The sequence below is a fragment of the Sciurus vulgaris genome, assembly GCF_902686455.1.
Source record: "Sciurus vulgaris genome assembly, chromosome: 16".
NCBI classification, from domain to species: Eukaryota; Metazoa; Chordata; class Mammalia; order Rodentia; family Sciuridae; genus Sciurus; species Sciurus vulgaris.
In genome coordinates this window covers 1,591,934-1,616,652 of record NC_136477.1, presented here as the reverse complement: position 1 = coordinate 1,616,652, position 24,719 = coordinate 1,591,934, and the positions used below count along the sequence as shown (strand labels likewise).

At 61.6% G+C, this 24,719-nt stretch overlaps 3 protein-coding genes across 5 annotated transcripts in view; 1 reads left to right on the top strand and 2 right to left on the bottom strand.

The window, feature by feature from the left end:
• Positions 1 to 186: 186 nt before the first annotated feature.
• On the bottom strand, positions 187 to 7,685 carry SF3A2 (splicing factor 3a subunit 2). 2 transcript variants are annotated; one of them, XM_079115935.1, is made up of 9 exons: positions 7,541 to 7,685; positions 5,638 to 5,801; positions 5,054 to 5,125; positions 3,474 to 3,520; positions 2,888 to 3,045; positions 1,847 to 1,896; positions 1,627 to 1,767; positions 1,145 to 1,213; positions 187 to 1,052 (listed from the first exon to the last, which is right to left on the bottom strand). In XM_079115935.1, exons 2-9 carry the CDS (start codon positions 5,761 to 5,763, stop codon positions 294 to 296), a joined length of 1,422 nt encoding a protein of 473 aa, XP_078972061.1. In that variant the 5' UTR covers positions 5,764 to 5,801; positions 7,541 to 7,685; the 3' UTR covers positions 187 to 293. The 2 variants fall into 2 exon arrangements, with proteins under 2 accessions (XP_078972061.1, XP_078972062.1); XM_079115936.1 differs by having other exon boundaries at positions 2,936 to 3,045; positions 7,541 to 7,684.
• A 374-nt stretch (positions 7,686 to 8,059) lies between these two features.
• Positions 8,060 to 9,889, top strand: PLEKHJ1 (pleckstrin homology domain containing J1). Of its 2 annotated transcripts, XM_079115940.1 has the most exons (6): positions 8,060 to 8,291; positions 8,395 to 8,462; positions 8,530 to 8,596; positions 9,037 to 9,127; positions 9,221 to 9,284; positions 9,358 to 9,889. In XM_079115940.1, exons 1-6 carry the CDS (start codon positions 8,198 to 8,200, stop codon positions 9,466 to 9,468), a joined length of 495 nt encoding a protein of 164 aa, XP_078972066.1. In that variant the 5' UTR covers positions 8,060 to 8,197; the 3' UTR covers positions 9,469 to 9,889. The 2 variants fall into 2 exon arrangements, with proteins under 2 accessions (XP_078972066.1, XP_078972067.1); XM_079115941.1 differs by lacking the exon at positions 9,037 to 9,127 and having other exon boundaries at positions 8,395 to 8,596.
• A 1,246-nt stretch (positions 9,890 to 11,135) lies between these two features.
• The window catches only part of DOT1L (DOT1 like histone lysine methyltransferase), a 54,070-nt gene continuing 40,486 nt past the window's right edge, over positions 11,136 to 24,719 (bottom strand). Inside the window, 10 exon segments of the mRNA XM_079115927.1 lie at positions 11,136 to 12,689; positions 13,857 to 14,489; positions 15,091 to 16,044; positions 16,548 to 16,612; positions 18,742 to 18,947; positions 19,216 to 19,796; positions 21,733 to 21,859; positions 22,736 to 22,882; positions 23,631 to 23,766; positions 23,916 to 24,400. Of these exon segments, the coding sequence (XP_078972053.1) occupies positions 13,891 to 14,489; positions 15,091 to 16,044; positions 16,548 to 16,612; positions 18,742 to 18,947; positions 19,216 to 19,796; positions 21,733 to 21,859; positions 22,736 to 22,882; positions 23,631 to 23,766; positions 23,916 to 24,400 (3,300 nt within the window). The 3' untranslated portion in view covers positions 11,136 to 12,689; positions 13,857 to 13,890.

The following is a 24,719-nucleotide window of genomic DNA, read 5'->3' as shown; positions in this document are numbered from 1 at the left end:
CCTGGCAAGAGGTGGTCTCAAGTCAGCTGGGGCTCATTCAATATCACAAAGGCACCCTGGCTGGAAGCCCCAGGGGAGCGAGTGACCGGTGTCCTTCCAGCTATAGTGTCCACTAGCACCCTCCACCCATCATGCTTCCACAAGTCCTGGTGGAGGCCAGAACCCCACACCACAGTGCCGCATCAGTCCACTGCAGACATGAGAATCTGTTTAATGGGCTCTAGGGACAGTACAAAAGCTCAGAACTTCTTTGTGTGGGGAAACAGGAAACCAGATATACAAGGGGCAGCCTATCAGTTGGTTGGGGGAGGGGGAGGGATGTTCCCTGGGCCTTCGGAGGGGAGAGGGGGCCTCAACATCGGAGGCATAGGAGCTGGGGGGTGCACCCCAGGATTTGATGGATGAACTCCAGGAGGCTGAGGGTGGACCCCAGGAGCTGCAGGATGGACCCCAGGAGGCTGGGGGTGGACCCCAGGTGCCTGGGGATGTATCCCAGGAGCTGGTGGGTGCACTCCGGGGGCCTGAGGGTGAACCGCGGGAGCAGGTGGATGTACTCCTGGGGCCTGGGGGTGAACCCCAGCCGTTGGGGGAGGGTGGACCCCTGGGGCTGGAGGGTGGACCCCTGGGGCTGGGGGGTGGACCCCTGGAGCAGGGGGGTGGACCCCTGGAGCAGGGGGATGGACCCCAGATGTTGGTGGGTGAACCACTGGTGCCGGAGGGTGGACCCCAGGAGCTGGAGGGTGGACCCCAGGAGCAGGGGGGTGAACTCCAGATGTGGGAGGGTGTACCACTGGTGCTGGAGGATGGACGCCAGGAGCTGGTGGAGGCAGCTGGGGAGGCCCGGGAGGCCCCGAAGGTGCAGGCCCAGTGGGGGGCATGGGAGGCAGGGGCAGGCCTCCTGGTGGGGGCGGGGGCAAAGACTCTGGCAGTGGTGGCCGAGGAGGCAGACCATTCATCAGTGGGGGTGGAGGCCGCTTCACCCCGGGAGGCCCTGCGGGGAGGCTGGGTGGGGCTGGAGGCTTCTCCATCTTGAAGTGAAACTGAAGGAAGAACTAGAGGGGTATCGGAGCTCGTCAGACCCTGTGGCCTTGGGGTGCCCCCAGCGCCCAGGCCCAGCCCAGGCCGCCTAGGTCCGTCAACTCACCTGTTTGGTCTCCCTGTTCCAGTGAGTCCAAAACTTGCCTTCAGCCTTGTCTATCTCTCGACTCGGCACCTAGGCAGGACGGAGGCCGCACTGGGACCCTGGGCCCAGAGCCCAAGCCTGGTGGGGCCTGTCTGGACCCAGTGGCAGGTGGGCTTGGATCTGGCGTGAAGCAGACTGGGCTCCCCAGCCCACTGCCCAGCAGAGCTGCAGCCTGCGATGCCCAGGCCCTCACGGTTCCCTTGTCAGTGCCTGGGCAAGGCTCAGGACACGGCTACCATCCCCCTGTGCCAGCAGGGTCCCCAGCGGAGCAGCCACAAGGCCAAGGCCCACCCTGGGCCTGCTGCTTCACCACCTCCGACAGGCCAGTGTCCACTCTGGAGCCACACCTCCAGCCTGTGGTGGCTGATGGGGACCACTGCCCAATACAGACCCTTCCTGTTCCCCCCCTCATGCGGGAGTGGGGAGACCAGAGGCCACACTACCTTGAAGGCGATGGTCTCGTAGGGCTCCGCAGCCATCAGCAGGTACTGCCAGCGCCGGTCTGGGGGCTCAATCCGCTGCTCGTAGGCAGACATGAAGCGGTGGCGAGGCATGATGCCCTCTGCGATCTCAGGGTAGTCGATCTGTGGGGCATCAGGCAGCACTGCCCTTCAGGACGTGCCTCTGCCCCCACCCTACCCCCAGTGCTGGGTCCCACCTCACCTGGAACAGGAGGCTCTGCTGGCCCATTTCCGTGTCCCTCTGCTTGGTCACTGCAACAATGGGGCTCTTAGGTCCAGGGCACTGGTCCTCCCTGAGGCCAGGAGACCCCGGGGTGGCCTAATATTGCCCACCCCAGGAGAATGGGTCTTGGGGAGCCCCTGGGTAGGGTCCCTCTCCCTGATTCCCTGGAGAGCACACCACGCAGCACAGCGTTCCGCCCCCACCTCCTGGAGGCCTCCCAGTCAGGCCTCGGCCCCTGAGACCAGGACACCACCAAGCAGAGCAGGGACTCGGCAGCCAGGAGGGGTCTCTGGGCCACCTCACTGGGATCCAAGTGGGGCCAACCAGAATCCTAGTCCTCTGCGTGGGGTAAGCAAGAGAGGAAGCTCTCATACCAAGGAGTGGCAGTTTGTGCCCCAAGAAAAGCTGCTGGAGATGGCGGCTGAATCCTGGAGCTGACCACAACCCATCAAAGTTTCCTCACTACAGAGGGAAGACCCTGGTTGTGGCCGGCCACCTGGGTCCTGCTACTCCAGCCAGCCCTTGCTCACCAGGAAACCACCTCAGGGCCTTTGCTCTGAGGATCCTACCCAGAGGGCCAATTCACAGAACGTGCCCACCGTTTAAGATATGTTAAATGGCCCATCTGCCTTCCCAACTCCTAGGAACACAACTCCCTGTGTGCTTACCCGGTCACTTATACAGCTTTCCAACCCAGGTCACCCTGAGCTCATGGACCCACCCAATAAATTGCTCCTGAAAACAAATTTCCCTCCTTTTCCTTCCTCTTTAGAGGTTACAAGGAATCTACTCTCAAATTCAAAGGAAAAAGCTACCTGACCTCATTTTTGGCCCCAAGGAGCACAGAAACATGTCAGGACTGAGGGTCTGGGACACACACAAGGTTGGTGTGGCCAGCAGGGGAGCGGTCCTGGCTGGGGAGGATAGGGAATCAAAGGCCATGAGTCAAGAGAGGATTGCCATGAAAAGCTCAGAGAACAGAGACTGTGTGGCCCGGAACTCAAGACCCAGAGAGCTCATTCCTGCTGGAGAGCAGCTGCGGCCTGCTGGTCACTCCCACAGGCGCACCTTTGTAGCCTGGGCGGCCAATCTTCACAAACTTCTTCACCTCCACCTTGACCTTCTCGGGTGCTGGCTGGGCAGGGGCCTCCTTAGCCTCCTTGGCTGCTCGCCGGGCCCTGCAGTCAGGATAAACAAGTGCTGCAGCCCCTGCAAACACAGGCCACCAAGGCCACTGGCCCCAATGCCTCCCTCCGCTGCCCCGACCTTGGAGCTCCTCTACAAGGAGAGGGGGATGAGGGCGGGAAGGCTGGGAGGGGCCAACCAAGGAAAAGGCATCTTTCTCCTCCTGTCACAGTCTCACTGGGCCTTGCTGGAGAAACCTTGGGAGCTCTCCACGCCTCGTGCTCTTCCCAGAGACCCACTCTTGAGCCAGCCCATCCAGTTAAAAGGCAGGCAGAACCTCCAGCCAGGCTGAGGACTGACCCTCCCCTTGCACTCCAGCCATACGAGTGAGCAGCTCCCGTCCAGTCTAGGTGCAGCCTGGGCTGGCTTTAGACCCCCTGAGCCAAGGCTCAGCATCAGTGGCAGGGTGCAAGGTACTCACAAGTTGGTCTGATGCTTCTTCCCCTGGGTGTGCGCGAGGTAGCTGCCCTGCAGAGGGGAGGGACGATGACAAAGGCCAAGTGAAGACCCAGGAGTCCTCCCCAGGGCCTGGGTGTAGGGTAAAAGGATGACCAAGACCAGCCTGCCTGGTCCCGTACCAAGAGGGGGAACAGAGGGGGCCAGGAGCAAGGCAGGCCCCTGACCCAGGGTGAAGAAATAAGCTCCAGCTGGTCCACACAGGGTGTGGGGACAGGGAGACGTGACACACACCCAGTTCACACGTGAGATGCCCCAGAAACAAGCACCACAAGAGGCCAGTGGGGTCCCGCTGGGGTGTGCATGTGTACCTGGCTGCAGTGTGGCCAGCAGATCAATATCTGGAACCCTCTGACCCACCACTTCGTGCCACACCCTGGGAAGCCTGTCCCCCACATACGTATATCAAGGGTCTCAATTGGTGATCTTGCCCCTAGAGGACACTAAGCCATGTCCAGGACACGTGTGGCTGTCATGACTGGGGAGTTCTGGCTTGGAGTGGGTGGAAGTGAGAGCTTAGCACCCTGAGGTGTCCAGGATGCCCACCCCTGAGAGTGATCCAGCTCCAGTGTCCACAGCACTGAGAAGAGGCCCTGAAGGACAGGACAGTGTGTCAGCAGCATGCAGACACATACAAGAGGGCTGAGAGCCGAGCCTCATCACTGCTGAAGGCAGCAGAGAGGGACCCTTCACCCAGCCACTCTCAGACCAGCTCGCAGTCTGCAACTGGACGACTGCAGCCATCCGCTGGCTCCCAGAACCATGGGGAAAGCCCCTGCCCAGGGACCAGGTGCCTGTGAACGGCGGGGCCTCCAGATCCCCCGCTGGAGAGCCCCTTGGAGCACCCCATGCCTCTCGCTCTTCTCAGAGACCCCGCTCTTCTTGAGCCAGCCCGTCAGATTAGATGGTGGGCAGAGTATCCCGCACCTCCTGCCCTCACCATAGAAGGGGGCTGGAAGGGCCCCCAGCAGACGTGCAATGGGCAGATGGGACGTGACCTGCATCTTCAGCGATGGGTGTCTTTCACAGAGAGACGCACTTTGGGAAAAGGGCCCCGTGAGTGGGCTGTCAGCTGTTCAGTGGGGGGTCCTAGGTGATCCCCTCTGTCCTCTCAGATCCAACACAGAAGCTGGGTGCAGGGTGCACGCCTGTGATCCCAGTGCTCGGGAGGATGAAGCGGGAGGACCATGAGCTCAAAGCCAGCCTCAACGTCAGCGAGGCACTAAGCAACTTGGTGAGACCCTGACTCTAAATAAAATAAAATTCTCAGCCAAAAAGGGCTGAGAATGTGGCTCAGTTGAGTGCCCAAGAGTTGAATCCCCAGTCCAAAAAAGAAAAAAACAGGAAAAAAATTAATAATAGAGATGAGATGGGACAAGCGTGGAGCTGGGATAGGTGCACTGGACTGAGATTTTCAGCATGGCAGAGGCGGCTGGGAGGAAGCAGGGGCAGGGTGAGCACCAGGGAAGGCTTAGGGACCTCTGCTGGGTGGCAGGTTGGAAAGCTGAGTCCAGGCCAGACCCAAAGTAGAGCTGAGAGACATACCTCATTGTTGTGAAGCGTCAGGCAGAGTTTGCATTCGTATGATCCCAGGTGGTTTTTCATAAAATACGGATCCTAAGCAGAAAACAAGTCCTGTCAGACAAGGAGTTCACTGCCCGTGGTTAGGGCCCTAAGGCCAGAAGGCCTGGGACCTGCTGGGTCTGCCCGCCTCAGGTCAGGAAAAGCCTTAAGCACAGCTCTGCCTGGAGGTGCTGGTACACTTCAGAGCCCTGGGTTCCATGGCCTAGGAGGAGGTCTTCATGACTGAGGGCATGGGTCACCCAGATAGAACCTCCTGTGACCAAGGAGCCTTGCAGTATGTGCTCTTTCTTTCTGGCTGTCCTAGAAAATCCACCTTCTGCCAGGTGCAGTGGCATATGACTATATTCCCAGCAACTCGTAAGGCTGAGGCAGGAGAATGGAGAGTTCAAATTCAGTTGCAGCGATTTAGTAAGGTTCTAAGCAACTCAGTGAGACTGTCTCCAGGGCTGGGGATGTGGCTTGGTGGTCGAGGGGTTCAATCCCCAGTGCACACACGAACACACGCGCACACAGAGGGGACTGCTGCACAGGTCCCTGTGGCCTACCTTGTTGATGTCAATGGTTTCCAGGGCCAGCTGTCGGAGGCGTTCCCTGCGGTCACGGTTGCTCTCGGAGGAGGAGGCCACACCCCCACTCCCTGTCTTCCCCCCAGGTCGATGCTGGAAATCCATGATGAAGGCCTTGAGGCTTTACGGAACAGGGGAGAAACCTGCAGTGACAGAGAGTGCACATGCTGGTTCAGGACGCCTGCCAGAGTTGTGCCAAGGACATCCTGCATTAACCAGTCTCATCACCCCAGGCCCGAGGATGCAGACTGTCTTCAGAGACTGGTTCAGGGGCCTAAAGGATTAAGGGGACACCTCTCAGTGACCATGGAGGGTCTTAGGGAGGAAGCTGGCCCAATCTGGGAGTGCAGAGGCTGAGGCCAGGGAAAGCAAGATCAGTCATTGCACACAAGCCTCAGTGCCTCCAGGAAGACTCCTGACTCACCAAAGCCCAGTTCACTCCCTCCCCTGGCTTTTCTGTCCAGCTACATTTACTCCTTACAAACTAATGCCTAGTTCTCTAGCTCTTAGGATTTGCTGGAGGCCAGGAAGGCAGCTACATTTGAATCCCCTCGGCCTAACTTGCAACACATATTCAAGAGCTGTTTGTAACCCAAAAGGCTGAGTCACCCTCTTCCATGCCCCCATAGGCCTGGGTCACTATTCTCATATGCCATCAGGTTCACTCAAACCCAAACTCCAGGCAGATTTTTCTGGTCACACAACATTCTGTCTAGACTGTTCAATGTCTTCCACAGACCCCTCAGTTAGGGGTAACCTCAGAGATAAGGCCCAGGAGACCAAATGAAAGATAGCTCATAAAGACATCCTCATCCTCAGAAACTGTGCCTGTGTAATCACGTATGACAAAGGGGACTCCACAGATGGGATTAAGCGAAGGGCTGTGAAACGGGGCATTACTCTATACTATCCCGGACCCAGTGTCACCAGGGTCCTCAGTGAGGAGGCAGGAAGGCCAGAGTCAAAGAAATACTGGAAGACGCTGGGGGCTGGCTCTGCAGATGGAGCAGGGCGGTGGGGCTTCTAGGAGCTGGAGGGGGGACACGGACTCTCCCTGGAGCCTCAGGCGAGCCCAGCCCTACGTATCAACCCGCTTCATACCCAAACTGCTTGCACTGAGAGTAAACAAGAGACATTTGCAATCGGGAAAAAAAAAATCATATTCTTTAGAAACTAACGAGCTCTGACGGAAGAAAGAGTTGGCCGAACTGAAAGCTAGAGCAGGGAAAGCACATTTCAGGTCGGCGGACTGGACTTGTACGCAGCTGGAGAGCCGCGAGTCCACGGCAGAGCAAGGGCACGGGTATCAACTCGATTAAGCACGCGACACGACCAACGTGCACATGAGATGCTTGGGGTTTAAAGACAGATGGCACAAAAAAGCAGTCGACCGTAGGCACCACTTGTGTTAGCACTGGATGGCGAGTCCAACCTCGATCGATGCAGGAGGGGGCGCAGCCTGAAGCCCCAGACACCGGGGCCGCTCAGCAAGGCCCTGGCTCAAAAGGCGGCAGCGGGGCTCTGACCCGTTACAGGGCGCGCGGGAGCTGAACGTGGACACACCCGGGGGCGCGCGGGGTGGAGGAGGTGGTTCTGGGTCCCGGGTCGGCGCTGAGCCCGCCGGGGGCAGCTAACGCTCCGAGGCCGCCCGTCCTAGAGGAACTGCGCGCTCCGGGGTGAGAAGGCCGCCGAGACCAGCTCGGGCAGCCAACGCGCAGCGCTCGGCGGCTCCGAGGCGCCGACGCCGCGTTGGCCGCGCCCCGCCCCAACGGGCCTCCCGAGAGGCGTTCCCTGGCCGCGCGGCCCTGCTCCCACACCCGCCCCGCTCCGGCGAGCTCCGGGGCCCCGGAAGGCGCCGCCCTCAGCCCGCGCCGCTCCTCACCCGGGGCCGAGGCCGCGCAGCCGAGGCCTTCTCGGCGACCGCCAAAACTTCTTTGCGCACGCGCCACGCGCAGGACGGAGCCACTTCCGGAGCAAACGGGGTGGGTCCTCCCTTGCGCGCATGCCCTGTCCGCACAGCGGCCCGGATGAACAACCCGGAGGCGCGAGAGAAAGAGGGCGCCCTGAGTGCAGGCTTGAGGCGGCAGGGCGCGTGCGCACAATGCTCGCAACGAACTCTCGGTCTGCCCTAAGTCGCGCGGTACTGGTTGTCGCGAGTGGGCGCCCTCAGACGCTCCCGGAAACGCAATGGTTCCCTCCGCCTGCACCTGTAAGCCTCAGGAAAGGGCACTGCCCGACAAAGGGGTTGCTGTGAAACAGATTCCATCCCAAGCTCAGCCTATTTCAGGACTTTATAAAGGCTGCTGAGCTCCCCCGCTGGCCCTGCATCCTGCACAGGCCCCGCATGCCAGCGCCACGCAGCGGCTGACGGAGGGACGGGCCGCCCGCGGGGCGCAGGCGCACTGGCTCCTTCGGGACTTCCGGGAGAGCTCGCTGAGACTTCTGTGGCGCGGGCTGCGGCGCGAGCGCGGACGGCGGCCGGGAGCCGGGAGAGGCGCGCGCTGCGCATTCTGGCTCCCGTGTCCCCGCGGTGCCAGCCATGCGCTACAACGAGAAGGAGCTGCGGGCGCTGTCCCGGCAGCCGGCGGAGTTGGCGGCGGAGCTGGGCATGCGGGGGCCCAAGAAGGGCAGCGGTGAGTGGGCTGGTCCGGGGCCTCTAGCCGGGGGGTTCGCGGCCGCGCCGAGCCCGCGCCGAGCCCGCGCCGAGCCCGCGCTGAGCCCGCGCTGTGCTCGCAGTGGCCAAGCGGCGGCTGGTGAAGCTGGTGGTCAACTTCCTCTTCTACTTCCGGACGGACGAGGCCGAGGTAGGGGCGCGGGCGCCGTGGGGGGACCCGCGCGGGCGGCCGGCGCTCACGCCCGTGTCTCGCGCAGCCCCTCGGAGCCCTGCTGCTGGAGCGCTGCAGAGTCGCGCAGGAAGAGCCCGGCGGCTTCTCCATCAGTGAGTGCCTCTGCTCGCGCGCGGAGCTCGGGCCCGAGGCCCTGCGCCTCCTGGGGGCGGACGGGCAGGGCAGGTGCCTTCAGAGGCGGAGGGGGGACTCCGGCTCGGGCCGCTCTCCTGCCATCCCCAGGGATCCTTGGTTCCTGGCTCCTAGGAGCTTCGCCTCATATCGTCTGCGGCCACTTTTCTCTTAAAGAGAGCAGTAGTCGTCGCCTTTAGGGTCCACCTTGATGACTCGCATCAGCAAAGGCCCAGTTCCAGACAGGGTCTGGGTCTGGGAGGGTGTGCACTTTAGCTCCTGGCAGGCCGTAAGGGTGAGCCCACGTTGGGGCCCCGGGAGTAGTTGTTTTAGGCCCGGGCAAGGGGAAGCTGGGACTTGGGGCAGGCGGGGTGTGGACCATGTGGAGAGTGACAGAGGCACCTCCCTCTGTCCGCCGCAGGCTTCGTGGAGGACCCAGAGAGGAAGTACCACTTTGAGTGCTGCAGCCAGGAGCAGTGTGAGCAGTGGACAGAGGCACTGCGTCGGGCCAGGTGGGGCTCGGGGACAGCCGGGAGGCACAGCTCAGCAGTCACACGGGGTGGGGTCGAGGTATTGTGACTGAGCCAGTCCCGTCCTCTTCCCAGCTACGAGTACATGCGGAGAAGCCTCATCTTCTACAGGAATGAGATACAGAAGATGACAGGCAAGGTGTGTGGGCTGGAGGTGGCAGGGGCAGTCAGTGCTCATGACCCAGCTCACCGCCACCCCGTCCACCCCACAGGATCCCCTGGAGCAGTTCGGCATATCCGAGGAGACCAGGTTCCAGCTGAGCAGCTTGCCGAGAGATGGGCAGTCAGCTAGGGTCAGCTCCCGGCTGGATGAGCTGGACTGACCCTGAGCTGGGCCCCCTGGCCTGGGTTCCTGCCCACAACTGGGTCTGCAGTGGGAGGTGCTTTGGCCTAAAGCTGTCCAAAGCCCGAGGGTGGGTGGGGTGGACAGGGACTGCCTCTTGAGAAGCTGCACAGCACAGCCCTCCCGCCCAACTTGGGATCCACCAGAGAGGTCTGGCACCGCAGCGTCACATGCCCCCGCCTGGTCTCTCAGGTGCACCCATCGAGGGCCTGCTGGGCACCTCACTGGCACAACCCTGCTGTTCATGCCAGCTGAATGTACGAAGCTAGGTGAAGCTGTGAATGGTGAGGGGTCTCCCTCAACCAGCTGTGAACATGACTCCTGCTGATGGGGCCAGCCCCTGGCACTGGTCTCCAGGTGGCCAAGCTTGCTCTGTTCAATAAAGGTACCTCTTTTCCAGACCAGATGGTGGTGAAGTCAATGGAAAGAGGAAGGGGACCCAGGCAGGCAGCCAGAGCCCGCTCCTGAGAAAGTGAGGGCCGGGGTCCTTTCAAGGTTCAGATGTGAGGATGCCTTCACTGAGGGGAGGTCCCAGGGCGAAGTGCAGGGGCACTGTGGTCACAGGAATCCTGGGCGACCCTGTGACTCCACCCCAGGTGCCGTGAGACCTTGGCTTGGGTGTGACCAGAACGAGCCAGCATTTTGCCACTGGCTGGGTCGTAGATGGGCTGTCTTTGCTCAAAAAGATACCCCTAGTGTGCATGAGGCCCTGGGTGCAAGGGTGGGCCTGGCCCCACGGCTGCTGCCACCCCCACCTGGGGTGGAAGGATCCCCACTAAAAGGACAACACACATCACTGTCGCGTAACCAGGAAGAAAGGATGGCATTCAGACCAGGTCCAGGTGGAAACTGCTTTATTACAGCACCCAGAGGTGGGACAATGAGGGGGCGCCAGGGATGGAACTGGCAATGCGCCCAGCGAGTACAGAGTTCACTACAGAGTGAGAGCAGGCAGTGCTGCGTTACAAATAAAGGCCGGGCACGGGAAAGCGCTGCGGATGGACGTTACACCGGGCGGGGCGGGGAACACTGAGAGCAGAGAGCCGCGAGTCCTTGGTCGTGGGTCAGTGTAGGTGCGAGCGCTAGTTCCTGCTGACCAGCAGGCTGCCTCGGGTCCCAGGAGAGCAGGTCGCCCCAGTCCTTACGATTCCCTGACAATTCCTGAGCAGGAGCCATGTGGCCTCTCCAGGGCTTCCCCGGAGTCGCCCTCAACTCCCAGCAGCACCCGCCCCCAAGGTAGCTGAGACAGGGTCCAGCAGCAGACTCCAGCACAGCCCTGCCAATGCTGCCCGCACCAGCCACCCTGCGTGCCAGCACAAGGGCAGTGAGTCAGCCTGGGTGAGTGTGAGTGCAGCAGGGCCTGGGGTGCAGCAAACAGGTTAGCTGAGGCGTGGGGTTCCATGCCTGTCCCCTGGCGGGCTCAAGGGCGGACTTGCTCCCGTGCCTGGGAGTACCCGAGACCCGGTGGGGGCCCCACGTCAGGCCTGCCTCCCCAGCACGTCCTGTCTCCCAACACTCAAGCGTATGTGCAGTCGCAGGCGGATGTCTAAATGGGGCACGTCAGCAGGAGTCCGTGTTGGCTGGTGTGGCCTGCCCCGCACCCAAGCCACCGCTACCTGGGGAGGTTAGCGGAAGAATACAGTGTTTAAACAACGTGGGCCTCGCTGCGTGCTGACTTTGCTACTGTCACCCAGTGGCACCCTGGGGAACTGCATGGTGAGAGGTGAGCCTTGGTCCCCCACACCAAGCAGGGCACTGCTGTGCTAAGGGCTGGGCTAGGGCCCCTGGGAATGAGGCACAGCACCTGCAGCCTGGCCGAGAGCACCAACGTGGAGGGGCGGAGTTACCAGCACCATCTGCAGAACTCTGCTCTGAGGGGCCAGGCCTGGGACAGGCTTCTCAGAGAGGCAAGGACAGCCTGGGGGCCCTGGCCCATCTGTGGTCACACGTATGTCCCTTCTCAGCACCATCGAGGCTGCCAAAGGGGCCAGCATTACCTCCAGACCTGTGGGTCGGGACTCAGAGGTGCCAGGCCCGGAGCACCCACAGCAGCCACAGGAGCAGTGTGGGCAGTTTTAAGCCCGAGCCTTCCTGAGGCTGTGGGGTGGGCCAGGCAGCTCTGAGACGCACACCTGAGGGTCTGCAGTGGGGGGCCAGCCCTGGAGCCCAAGCCAGTTTTGTGCATTTCAATAAATATAAAGGTTTTCCTTCCCCTTACTTTTCCTTTTGTTAAAGTTCACTGTGCATTATACAATCTAAAAATAAATGCAGTCAAGTCTATGAAATTTATAAATTCTCATCACATCTCTATAAAATAGTCACTTATCAGTGTGACTCTCTCATATACACAGACACCAGGGGACCCACTGGGGGCCTGCCCAACATCGCCCAGCAGAGTGCCACAAACCCAAACAAAGGGACGTGAAAGTGACCGCACTGGGCATGACACCCAGTGCAGAGCCTTCAGGAGCACCAGGCAGAGCCACACCTGCCGCAGGCCTGTGCCCACTTCCCAGCATGCCTCAGACTGGACCCTAGGCCAAAAGGTTCACAGGTGGGGGTGTTCACAGTGAGGGGGCAGTAGGGGCAGCAGGCTCAAGGGGCTCCAGAGGAAGGCAGGGCTGCAAGGTTAGTGCTGGCCACCAGGAAGAGGGCCTTCTCTGAGGGACCTAACCACAGAGCCCCCTGCCCAGGGTCAGGCGAGCCTTTGGTATAGGAACAAGTGATGGGTGCTGGGGTGGGCATTTCTGAGAACCGGTTTTGGCGTTGGCCAATGTCCAGGGCAGCACCGAGGTGGAGGCAGGCACGGCCTGGTGGTGAGATAGCACCGGGCAGGCTGTCGGCGTCTCCGTGGGCAGGCGCCCTGCAGGTCCGCGTCTCTAGACATAGATTCTCTCTCACATAGACATTTATACTTCTCAATAGGTTGCCTTTGACGACTTAGATGGAATAAAATAAGTCAGAATTGTTTATACTTTTTAAAAAACGATAAATACTTTATCTAAAACTATCGACAGTACAAACTGGACCGTGGCAGCACCTCCTGTGCGTGCTGCCGATTCACAGTGGAGCTCCTTGTCCCTGTCCTGTCCCCGCCGTCCAGGGGGGCCCAGCAGGCCAGCGAGCACTGAGCAGCGGGCGGGCGCGTTGGTCCACACCGTCCTTGCATAGTCGCGCGGTTGAGGTAGAAGTCCTAGTTACCTGCAGGTGGCACAAGAGTGGGGAGAGCAGCTGTCAGCAGTCAGCGGGAGGAGCCGGCACTCAGCAGGCGCCCCGGGGCCCGCGAACACACCCACGGCGCCAGAGCTGCCCTGCAGGCACCTCTCCAGATGGATGGGGCAGGCGTTCCCTGTGGGCAAATGGTGCCTGGCACCCAGACGCTGCCGCAGCCAACCCCAGTTCCCGCAGCTCCACCACCCTGAGGACACGGGTGAGGCTGACCACGGCCACCCTGCTACGGCACTTCTCAGAGGGGCCAAATACAGCCTGTGTCCAGTCCTCAGGCGGCCAGCATTCTGAGCACACCAGCAGCCAGGACCCTGTCTGCTTCCACAGTGCTTGGGGGCAGGTCAGAGCCACGGCCAACTCCTCACCGGGTGAGCACACCCTTGCTCCCTAGAAGGGCAGGCCGGGCAGCTGCCCGGAGTCTTGCAGCTGACCCAGGGGCTGAGCTCTCTCAGGTGCAGCCTCTGCACCCAGGGGCGGAGTGGGTGGGCCACTCAGCTGTTGGTCATGGCCTCAGGGAGCCCCTCTCATCCTTGCACCTGTGGCCTGGGCCGGGCCTCTGTTCCCAGCTTGCCCTGACAGCCCCACCTGGCTGCCTGGAGCTGGGGGGGCAGGAGCCGGTGAGAAACACAAGGCCAAGCCCATCTGGGGGTCTGCAGCATGCCAGGGGCCACGTGCGCTTTGGGTTCCCTGGATTCCTATGAAGTGTGTTCAAGGACTCAAGACCAGGGGACCCATCACATGCCCTGGCTCCCCGGTAACTCCACCAACAGCAGTCTGCCATGGCACTGGCTACCCCTGCCATCTCAGCCTTGCTGGGTCTTGTGGCCTGGGAGGAAGAACCGGCTCCCCTCGGGGTTACACCTGACCTTGGCCCTGCACACTGAGCCTGAACCGCATGGCAGCTGACACAGTACCCCTGGCTCCTGAGGCTGGCCACCGATGGGGCCCCATGGAGAGCCACGTCCCTCGGCACTCAGCAGCACCTGCTCTCACAACGGTGGCCCTTGCCTCTGGAGCTCTCCCACTGCACGGCACCTCCACCCCCGGGGCCCTCTGTGGTGCCCTGCGGGCCGTCTTCTGTGCCACAGGAGGGAGGACCGGGTTTCTCGAGCGCACCACCCTGCGTGGCTCTAGCCTTACCTTACAGAATACGAACTGCTAGCTAAGCAAGTCTTTATCGAGGCTTAACCCCCGAAAGGTGCGCGGCATAAGGAGGCGGCATGCCAAGGGAAACCCACACAGCGGACGGCCCTGTGGAGCTGGCCTGCGGGATTGCGGGCGTGGCCTGCGCCAGGGCCAGCCGGGGCAGGGGCTGGTGGTGCACCGTGAAGGAGGGGCGGGAGACCTTGTGCGGGAGGGAGGCGAGCTTGACAGACAGAGAGGCGTTAGCAGGCTGCAGAGAGGTGGCAGAGGAGGGGGGTAAAAAAGCTTTGTTAGCCGGGATGGACGCTAGGTTCTGCAGAAGCACGGGCTCAGGGTTAGAGGCCAGCAGCGCGGCAGGAGGAGGCAAGGCGACGTTAGGAGGGGGGGCGTGGAGGACAGGCGGCCCCGCAGGGGGTCGGCCCAGGTGCTGAGGAGGAAGCGGGGCAGGCGGAGGCGGAGGGGGCGGCCGAGTCTCGACCGAGGCCGGGGCCTGAAAGGAAGAGGCCGAGGTGCTGGCCGCCGCCTGCAGCGGGCTCAGGCCCAGCGTGGCGCTGCTACACACAGCCCCGCTGCCGACACTGGCTCCAAACGGATGAGCAGAGGCAGAAGGCACCGTGTGGTTAAAGACACCTGCAAACAGGAGAGAAAACAGCTTCAACAGGCGGCACGGCCCAGCCAAAGCGAGAGAAGCACAGCCGCGGGGAGCCGAGCAGCTGCGGCTCTGGGTCACAGCGCGGGCACTCATGCCAAGCAGCAGGGCGCAGGTGCAGGGCACTTACCTGCAGCCAGGCCGAAGCCCGCCCCTCGGGACCACCTGCCCGCCCGCGCCCAGCCAGGAGCCCGCCCGAGTCTGCGTAGGCGTGGTCGGGCTCCCTGTTGCCCACGGCCAGCTCCCCCGGCCTTGCCGCAGGGCATGTGAGTGGTCACCCTTAACCAGGTGACCTCCCTGGCAGAAAGGACTGCCTAGTTATGTACACCGTGGCCTTCTGAAAACAAGAGGGACGCGTTACAACGAGAACCTGGCGCAGGCTGAACTGGCAAGAGTCCTCCAGCCTGGTGACAACCATCCGGGGTTCAAGGAAAGGGCACCCGCATGGTGCAGGGCTGCAGGCTCAGCCCAGCCTCTAGAGGGCGCTGGAAGGAGCCTGAAGACGGCTGTGGAGAGCGAGCACTCTGGGAGGAGGAGGCGCCTGCCCTGGGGAAGCTGTGCTCGGGGGCGGCCTCCGCCTACCTCCAACGGTTCCGCCGGCCACCCCAGAGGAGAAGCTGCCCATGGTGTGAGAGTTGGTCAGTCTGGTTGCGGCGGATGACACGTGTACCAGGCCTGCGGCGGCCGGCACAGAGCTAAACAGAGACTGCAGCACGGACGAGCCAGCCACGGAGCCAAGGTTGGCCTGCAGGGACATGGGGCCCAGGGTGAACTGCGGCCCGGGGGCGAAGGTGCCCAGGAAGGGGCGGTGTGCCTGGGTTGCGGGAGCTGCACTGCCAGCGGAGGACACTGCGGTGGCAAGGCCAGGGCCCCCCAGGAGGCCCCCAGGAGGCACGGTCGCGGCAGAGATGAAGAGGTTGTGGCCGTTCTTGAAGTCAAGCTCGCGGTCCCGGCCTTTGCTGGGCCTGCTGCCATGTGGCAGGGTGGCCTTGTCCGTGGGCCCGCACGAGGGCAGGCCGGGCTCGGTTGGCTCCTTGCCAGGGCCACCCTCGCCCTTCAGGCCACCCAGGCCCTCCAGCTGCCTCTTGTTCAGGAAGGGGTTGGCCTCTGTGGGGCCCTCCTTGCCCCGCTGGGAGGGGAAGCTCAGGGGGGCACTGAGACCGGCCACTTCAGGGCCCTTGTGGGGAAGGGAAGCACCGTCGTTGAAGCCATGTAAACTGAGGTCCGCGGCGAGGCCCCCGCCGAAGGCCAGGCCGTTGGGAGGGTTGGTGCCTGGGCTGAGCCCATCTGCCCCCGACAGCGAGCCAGAAAAGCCTTTCCTTGGGTGGGTGGCCAGCTTGGCCTCAGCCGCGACGGGCTCCTCTGGGGCCGGCCGGAAGGTGAACAAGGAGCTCTGGCTCAGGGCGGAGCTGGCCTGCAGGGGGCTATCTGCAGGCTTGGCCAGGCCGAGGTCGGAGATGGGCGAGAAGGTGGATTTCCACTTGCTGCTGTTGACGGGCTCGCTCGCAGGGGCTGGCTTCCGTCCCAAGCCTCCACCTGAGGAAGAACAAGAGGTGTGAGGCCACCAAGACACTGGACGTGGGACCTGGTACTCCTGGCAGGGTGGCCGCAGGGCCTCCAAGATGCTGAGGACGGGGCAGGCGGGGGGTCTGAGCGTGGCAGGAGGTGGCATGGAGGGTCAGAGCAGTCTGCCTCAGGACAGAGCCTCCCACTGTGTCCACAGCCTCAGGTCCAACATCCCCAAGGGAAGGGCAGGGCTGTGAGGTGGAAGAAATGGAGGTCGGAGCCCAGAACAGGGCGCTCGGTGGGGTGGTCAGGCTGGGCAAGAAAACAGCTGGTCTGACCTCGCCAGGAACCAGGTGAGTGCCCACAGGACAGTCCTGCAGCCCAGGGTGGCACCCAAGTGGGGTCTACATGGGACCAGCTGGATGCAGGGTGACCCTGAGTGGCAAGGCCACGTGCCTGGGAGGGCTGGCCCTGACCCGCACGCTGAGCGTCAGGATGGGAGCAGGCAGCAGCAGGACACATTTGACACTCACCATTTTCCAAGGTTTTCGGGGGAGATTTACTTTCTAAGGAGATTGTTGCAATTTTTCTCTCGATTCTGTTAAAGAAAGAAAACATCATTAACATGTGACATCTAAGTGTATGTACAGGACGGCTAACACCAAACAGCTCTGGGACATTGTAAAGTGATGGACACACTCCTGCCCGCAGGCCCTGCACGGGGGCACCCTCCAACAGAGCTGGGCGAAGTCCAGCAGGAGGCGGGCCTCAGAACCCTTGCTGGGTGGGTCACGGCCGAGTGCAGTGCAGCTCCCCACGCGGCAGCACACAGCCCAGGGGGCCTGCCCGCCTGACTCCTCTGAGCCCTCCCAGCCCAGGAACCTGGCGCAGCACACTGCCGCGGGTCACGCTCAGGCAGCTGTTCCCAATTCCAGTGGGGAGGCCCAGGGACAAAGCCTGTATCAGTTTATGTATGGGAGGAGCAGAATCCAAGTGATGCAGATCTACTGCACCACAGCGCGTGCAGCAAGAAGACAGACAGACATGTGGGCTTCATCACCTTTAAGAAGGGCACCACAAGGCTGTGGACACGCTGGGCAACCAGAGGAGGACACGTGCATGGTACACCAGGCCAGTGTGAAAGACACTCACACCAAACAAGACAACGGAGTGGGTGGAGCACTAAACATGGATCCACAGACACATGGGGCCATGATCACGTGAACAGATGGAGGGGCTGGTGTGGTGGCCTTGCCCATCATCCCTGTGGCTCAGGAGGCCAGGACCAGAGGATGGCAAGTCAAGGCCAGCAAGTTCAAGACCAGCCTGGGCAATGTAGCTAGAGAAAAAAAAGGGCATGGGGAGGAGCTAAGTGGTAGAGTACCCAGGGGTTCATTCCTTAATACCAAAAACAAAAGAGAACAAAAGGCTGGGGCTGTGCTTCAGTGGCAGAGTGCTTGCTTGCTTGGCATGTGTGAGGCCCTGGATTTGATCCTCAGCACCACATATAAATAAATAAAATAAAAGATCTATTGACAACTAAAAAATATTAAAACAAAACAAAACAAAATCAACAGATGTTGGGTGTCATGGTGCAAGCCTGCAATCCCAGCGGCTTGGGAGGCTGAGGCAGGAGGATCACAAATTGGAGGCCAGTCTCAGCAACTTAGAGAGACCCTATCTCAAAAATAAAAGACTAAAAAGGACTGAGGATGTGGCTCAGTTGTTAAAGGTACCTGGGTTCAATCCCTCGTACCAAAAGGAAAAAGAAAAAAAAAAATTAAAAACAGCGTCACCATATCACCCATTAATTCCACTACAAGGGAGAAGGTAAACCGAAAACCTATTCACAAACTAAAGCTCGTACACATGTGTTCACATCAGCAAGATTCACAGCCCCCACGGTCCACTGATGAATGAACAGATGCACTCAGCTGTCCACGCCACCTCAAGCCCTGGCCGCAGGCGGGAGCGTGGTGGCACAGCTGCAGCATGACGGACCTGAGCACCTGGCGCTGACCGACAATCAGGGCCACAGTGTGGACTCCAGTAACAGGAGATGTCCAGGACAGGAGTCCACAGGGAGGATGTGGACTCGTGGGTGGACGGGGACTGCCCAAAGAGTGGGCCTCCTTCCGGGGCGACGGAACATTCTGGAACTAGGTGGAGAAGCCTAGGAGCCCTCTGAGTTGCACTCCGACTGGTGGTGTGACGTGTGGACTGCGTCTAACAACGCTGTTACTCAGAAGGAGAAACGCCCTCCACAGTCGAACCAAGTGGGCGAGCCCTCCCTGAGGCTTCACTTTTCAACCTAAAGTCTCTGGTCGGGTGGACGCAAAGCCTCATTTCATTTATTTGGTCATGTGAGGTGGTAAGGAGGGAGCCCAGAGCCTCAGTCCTACGAGGAAAGCGCTCCACCGCTCAGCGGCGGCCCAGCCCCTTCATTCTTGAATTCTGAGACCGGGCTGGCCAAGTCCCGAGGAGGCTGGCCTCCCACAAGCAGCGCTCCTGGGACAGCAGGCCTGCGGCATGCCCAGTCTGCCCCCACGCTCTGCGTCGGCCGCAGCCCTCCGCCCTCTGCTCCCACCTGGGACCAGGGTGCCTTAGCGCATGGCCCAGCAGCCTCCCCAGGAGCCTATCAGCTGAGAGCACCTTCCTCAGAGGCCAGGAGCGCTGCCCCACACCCGCACCTGGGCAGCGCCCCTCACTGCCTCGCGCCCTACTCACCGTGCGCTGCTGGGCTCGTCCTCAGAACCTGGCTCCTCGTCGGAGGTCAGCGGGGAATAGTGGGCCCCGTTGGTCTGGCTCAGGGGCCGCTCCTTCTTGAGCACGGGTGGCTGGTCGTGGTCCTGGTAGGGGATGGGGGAGCTCTTCAGGGAGTTCTCGGGGGACGAGATGGCCGTGATCTCTAAAGGCTGGTTGATGTTACTGACCTGAGGGGTCAGAGAGAGGCAGATGCACAAACACAGGGAACACCAGGCAGGCGGATCCCAAGCAGAGTACCTAAGGGCTTCCAAAGTTCCTGACCTGTCCCAGGGTTCTGGGGACACGGAGGCCATGCCACATGCTTCCTGAGGCACTTGAAGCCCTGGGGTCTGCCCCGTCTGTCTCCTGGACACCCACTCTCCCTCCAGGCGCTGCTTCTCTAGGCTCCCAGAGCCTCTGCCCACCCCTCTGCTAGTGGACTGCCCTGGTCCTTACCATGGAGCTGAGGTTGAGGGGGGACCCTGAGGACTGTGTGAAGAGGCCGGCGACAGACGGCAGGGCCCGGCGCTTAGGGGACACGCCTGCGCTCAGGCTGGGGGTGCCGGCTGACGAGCGCTTCCTCCGGCCACGCTTGCGGCTATCCTGCCCATGGCTCTGCCCACAGTCCCCGCGGGCACCTGGGGTCAGGGGGCTGTGCTTGGTGGACGGTGACTGCCTCGCGCTGCCCCCGCCTGCCGAGATGGTGAACACGATTCTCCTCTTGGCTTCGCTCTCCGGGTCTGAGAAGCCGGGGTCGGAGGGCAGGTCTCCCTTGCCTGCATCAGGGAGTGGGCACTGGGTGGCCCCAGCAAGCCGAGGGCTGGCAGACAACTGGTGGGCAGGAGAGGCAGGGCCCGAGTTCCGAGGCTGCGTCAGCAGAGGCGGGTGCTGCGGCGTGGCACTGCGGGACCCCACCGTGGGGAAGAGGCTCCCGGAGCTGGAGGGCTCGTCCAGGGCCGCAGGCTCAGCCCCCGAGGAGAGTGGGGCGGGGCTGCCCGCCAGGGCCCCGCTAATGGCCACAGAGCCAGCGTAGAAGCCTGTCAAGGAAGGGGTGGGTTTCTCAGGAGGCAGGACAGCCAGGCCCGCTGTTGGCGGACGCTAGCGTGCCCTGATCCTGGCCAAAGTTGCAGGCAGGAGAGCCCAGAAAGTGGGGATGGTCCTGGGAGCCACAAGAGGCCTCCCAGTTGCAATCTGGTGAATCCGGAGACTCGCTCTCCTGGTGTCGGGGGCTTAGTGGGAAGAGGAAGGCAGGAGACCCACCCAGGCTGTGTCCGGCCATCTCCTGGTCCCAAACCTACTTTGGGACTTGCTGCTACCACAGCCACCCACAGCCCTATCTGCAGCACAGCAGCCATTAGCCAGCAGGGCAGAGGCTCCCACACCAGCCTGACCTCTAACCATGTCCTCTCCAGACCCCTAGGGGACCCTTCCTCCTTCCTGAGCAGCTGTGGCCTTGGGCCTCCACTGACACACCTCAGCAGGCCCTTGCCATAGTGGGCCCAGCTGGGTAGCTATCCCTCTGAAAGCAAGGGTGCCCTGCTGCCCTCAGCCACCAGCACTGTTCGGAAGCCTGGGTGCTGAGCAGCTCTTGCTGGTCAGAGGTCAACACTGAGTGCAGAGCCTCAGCCCCTACCAGACATGTGTGGGGCCTGCTTCCGGGACCTCCCGGGGGCAGAGGGCCGCATCTCTAGAACTGCCAAGAAGTCAGCACACGAAGCGAGTGGTGGCAGCAGTGCTCAGGCCAGAGAGGCTTTCTGGCCACCAGCTGCCAGCAGGAGCCTTGGATGACGTTCCTACCACAACCCACGTTCTCCCCACAGTGCCGAGTACAGAGGGCGCGGGCGGTGCCTGCTGCCCAGCGCCCAGACATGACCAGGAGCGGGACCAGGAGCCCAGTCAGGACACCTTGGTGACCCCACGGGCCCGGGGGGAAGCCCTGGCAGCCGCGTGCAGCTGCCCCACGTGACGGGCAGGAGTGCAAGGCAGTGAGGGCTGGAGGTCGGAGGAGATGGGTGTGCTCCATGCCACAGGGACCATGGCTGCTCTGGAAGCTCGAGTCGCGTGGGGCCCGAGAACAGCAGGCACGTGACCCCCTCGCCTGGGCCCCTTCGCAGAAGTGCTACCTGAAGCTTCTAAGGGCCACCAAACTATCTCACAGAGCAAGCACGCGTCCAGCTGGAAAACAGCCCTGGGCAGTTGATGCAGACGGCAGGGCATCTCCATTAACACCACGCCATGGACTAGAGCCCCCAACACCAGGCAAGAGGACGTGGAGTGGGGCAGGCCTTCCATACTGCTGCCCTCACTCCTAAAGACAGCAGCCTTTGTAACTGGGGAGTGGACATGGCCTCTGCACCTGCAGGCCTAGCTCTGGGGGCACAGGCCTCTGGCTACTCTCCAGCTGGGAACGCCGTGGCAGAAGCCAGACAACAGAGGCTCTCTGGCCCTGTACAGAAGTGCAGCGGAGCCTGGTATCGTCACGAGAGACGGGGCTGGAGTGAGCCCTGCTGAGGTAGTTGCAGAACCCACTGGACACTGGGCAGCCCTGACACTCAAAGTGACTTGCTAAGCAAGTGTCCATGTCGGGCCTAGAAACCCAACCTTCAGCTGGGCAACGACTAGGGCGACACCCGGCTGACACAGGGACCTCATGGGCTAGAACCTGTCACAGGCCACCTCTCAGTGCCCGACAACCAGGCTCAAGGTCAGAGCTCACACTGTGGTGGCCACAGTTAAGGCTGAGCTGCTGGGAGATGCCGAGGCCCATGTGACCTGACTTGTGCATCTGCAGGGTCACGGGGCAGCTAGGTAGGTGGCAGATACCACGGCCCTGGCCCAGGTCCTCACTGGGCCCATCCCCCTAGCACCCCGGGCCCTCCTGCGTAACAGGCAGGAGCAGCAGTGAAGGCCTGGCACCTGGGTCCCGGGGAGCGGGGAGTGGCAGCCAGGCGCAGGGCAGCCCTGAAGGGTTACCTGTGGGCGCCAGAGAGAGGCTCCTGCTCCCTGCGCTGCTCCCAGACGCGTGGGCACTAGCACCATTCTGTTTCTCAAGCGCGGACGAGGGGTCCCGGGGCTGCGGCACAGGGCTGGGGGTGCTCCTCTGTGAGAGAGACCGCAGCCTGTCAGCAGGCCAAGCAGCACAGAGGGCCACGGTGCAGGGTTCCAGGCCCCAGCCAGACCTGGGCCAGCATGGCTACAGGTCCAACGAGGACCAGGAACGGACAGACAGTGGATGTCCAGAAACCCAGGAACCGCGTGTGTCCCGAGCTGTGCAGGGATCGCATTGAGCAGGAGCCAGGGGGCTGCCACGGGGCCACCCTGTGAACCAAAGGGCTGCTCCTGGAGCAGGCACATGAGGGCCGCTCAGCAGGGCACGCTCGGGAGCAGGCTCATCCTGACCGGGAGGGCTCTCTCCCACTCTGCCCGCTCACACCCCCTTCCACCAAAAACAGACTGGAGGTAAGACAGCAGGCATTGCAGTAAAATCTGGGCTCTGGATGCCCTTTCCCTGGAATCCCAGGCAGGTTTGAAATTTAAGAGCATATCATTTATTCATGTATTTTTATTCTTTGGGTAGTGCGGATGGGGAAGCCAGAGGTTCTTAACTACTAAGCCACATCCTTTTTTTTTTTTTTTTTTTTTTGGTGCTGGGGATCGAACCCAGGGCCTTGTGCTTACAAGGCAAGCACTCCACCGACTGAGCTATCTCCCCAGCTCCCTAAGCCACATCCTTGACCCTTCTTATCTTTTTATTTTGAGACAGGGTCTTGCTTGGGGCCTCGCTAAGTTGCCGAAGCTGGTCTGGAACTTGGGATCCTCCTGCCTGTCTCCTGAGAAGCTGGTATTACAAGCATGCGCCACTGCGCCTAGCAATGGCATGCAATTCAACAAAGAAGAAAGGGTGCACCATGAGAACAAACGAAAACCCCAAGCCCCACTGTGCCCACACGTGCGCCCAGGGCCCCAGCCTGCTTACCACCCTCTCGGCACGGCTGGGCAGCACCACACTGGCCAGGGGGATGCTGACTGGGAGCTTGTTGGGCTGCACAGTGCTGAGCGGGATGCTGATGGGCAGGCTGGTGATGGTCTCCCCATGGCTACCATAGGCTCGCTCCTTCACACTCTGCTGACAAGCACCAGATCATCACCACTGGCCCAGCCAGGAGCCAGGCCCAGCAGACCCAACCCAGGAGCACGGCCTTCAGGACAGGGCCCCTCCACCCCCCAGGCAAGAGACAAGTGGCATCTGTAGCTGGCAACGCCCATGCAGTTAGCTGTCTCCCAAGGGGACGACACCTCTCAGGCCCATCGGGCCTCCAGCTGCCGAGCCTGAACCCTTGCCTATGCAGTCCCAGCCCCCTGTTCAGCCCAGGGCCCACACACTCTGAACACCTCTCCCAGATGACTCGGCCTACACTGGTGGTTCCATGAATCACTGCCTGCAGGGCATCGTCCCCCTACCCCAGCGCCTGCCTGCCCCTCACCAACTCCTTTCCACTCCTGCAGACAGACAAGAGGGTCCCCACCACAGATACCTTGGGGCAATGGCCGCGTAAACTGGGTGCAGCACCTGTCAGGGTCCCTAGACCCCTCTCTCTATGAGAATAAAGAGGTGCCCAACAGAGACCCTGACAAAGCCCGACCTGCCTCTGCAATTGCATCCCAGGGCTTGCACAGGTCACATGCCCCGAGTCCTCCAGGGAAGACCGTCCGCATCAAGCCCAAGGATAGGCTAGGCAACCCACCTGCCTAACTGATACACTCAGGATGGCTCTGCTGAGCACCTCCCAAAGTCCTGAAGAGCTTGCCCTGCTCAGCACCTAGTTTGGGACGCCCCAGAGGCAGAGGGTCCTGGGAGGCCAGCACCTCACCTTCTCACTGTTCTTCTCTCCTGCTATGGGCAAGGCCCCTGGAGAGGGGGGCCGTGGGTCCTGAGGGCTCAGCTTCATGCTGCTGGATAGGCCAGGGCTCTGGCAGGGAAGGCTGCTTTCCTTGGCATGCTCAGCTCTGCAATGAGAAATGACGACTCAGGAGCCCCCTCCGAGCCATCATGGCCGAAGCCTGGCAAACCCCCGAACTCTTCCAAATGGATGCGTTCCTGCCCAAGGACCCAAGGGCACTCATGTCCCATGCAGCTCCCTCCTGCTGGCACTCACCGCGGATGCAGCTCACTAGCAGCCATCTTGGCAGGCCCAGCATGGTCCTGGCTCAGGTGCCTCCTGAGCACAATCTTGGCTGGGGAGAGCCTGGTGTAGTCAGGCAAGGCCAGGCCTGACAACTTCTCCAGCCGAGGCCGGCCGCTGTGGCTAGGAGTACAGGGCACGACCTCCTGGTCCAAGGGGGAGGCGAGGTACTGGGGGGTGTTCTGCTTGGACGAAGGCCGACTCAGTGCGCCACAGAGCTCATAGCTGGCAGCGTGGCCATTCATGGAGAGCTCTGGGCTCATGCTGCTCATATGAGGCAGAGCAAGCTTAGCACAGTCCAGCTCCAAATGTAGCCTACTGGCCTCAGCCTCCAGCTCCCGGCCCAGGGGGCCCTTCCCACGCAGGTGCATGGACAGCGCATCATCAGATGGCACACAGGACTTGAGCTGCAGAAGCTCCTGCTGCCGCTGGCTCTTCTCCAGCTCTACAATGCTGATCTGCAGGGCAAGAGACAGCAGTCAGACCAGGGTGGGTGGGTGGCCAGGCTCTCTCTCGGCTGCAATTGTGGTCCCGGCCAGCCACCAGCTGCAGGGAACCACCCAAGAAAGGTGAGAAAGAGCCATCCAGGGTCTGCCAGGATGCCATGGTGTACGCACGGTGAGACAGCCCAGGCAGTGGAGGTTTGAGCACGGGGTGGCCCAAACAAGGGCATGCAGATAAAATGACACGGGGATGTCATGGATGGGCCAAGAGATGTGTGCTCTTGGAGAGGAAAGCTCGTTCCTCCAGTGGTCAGAGGAAGCACAGGGACCCATT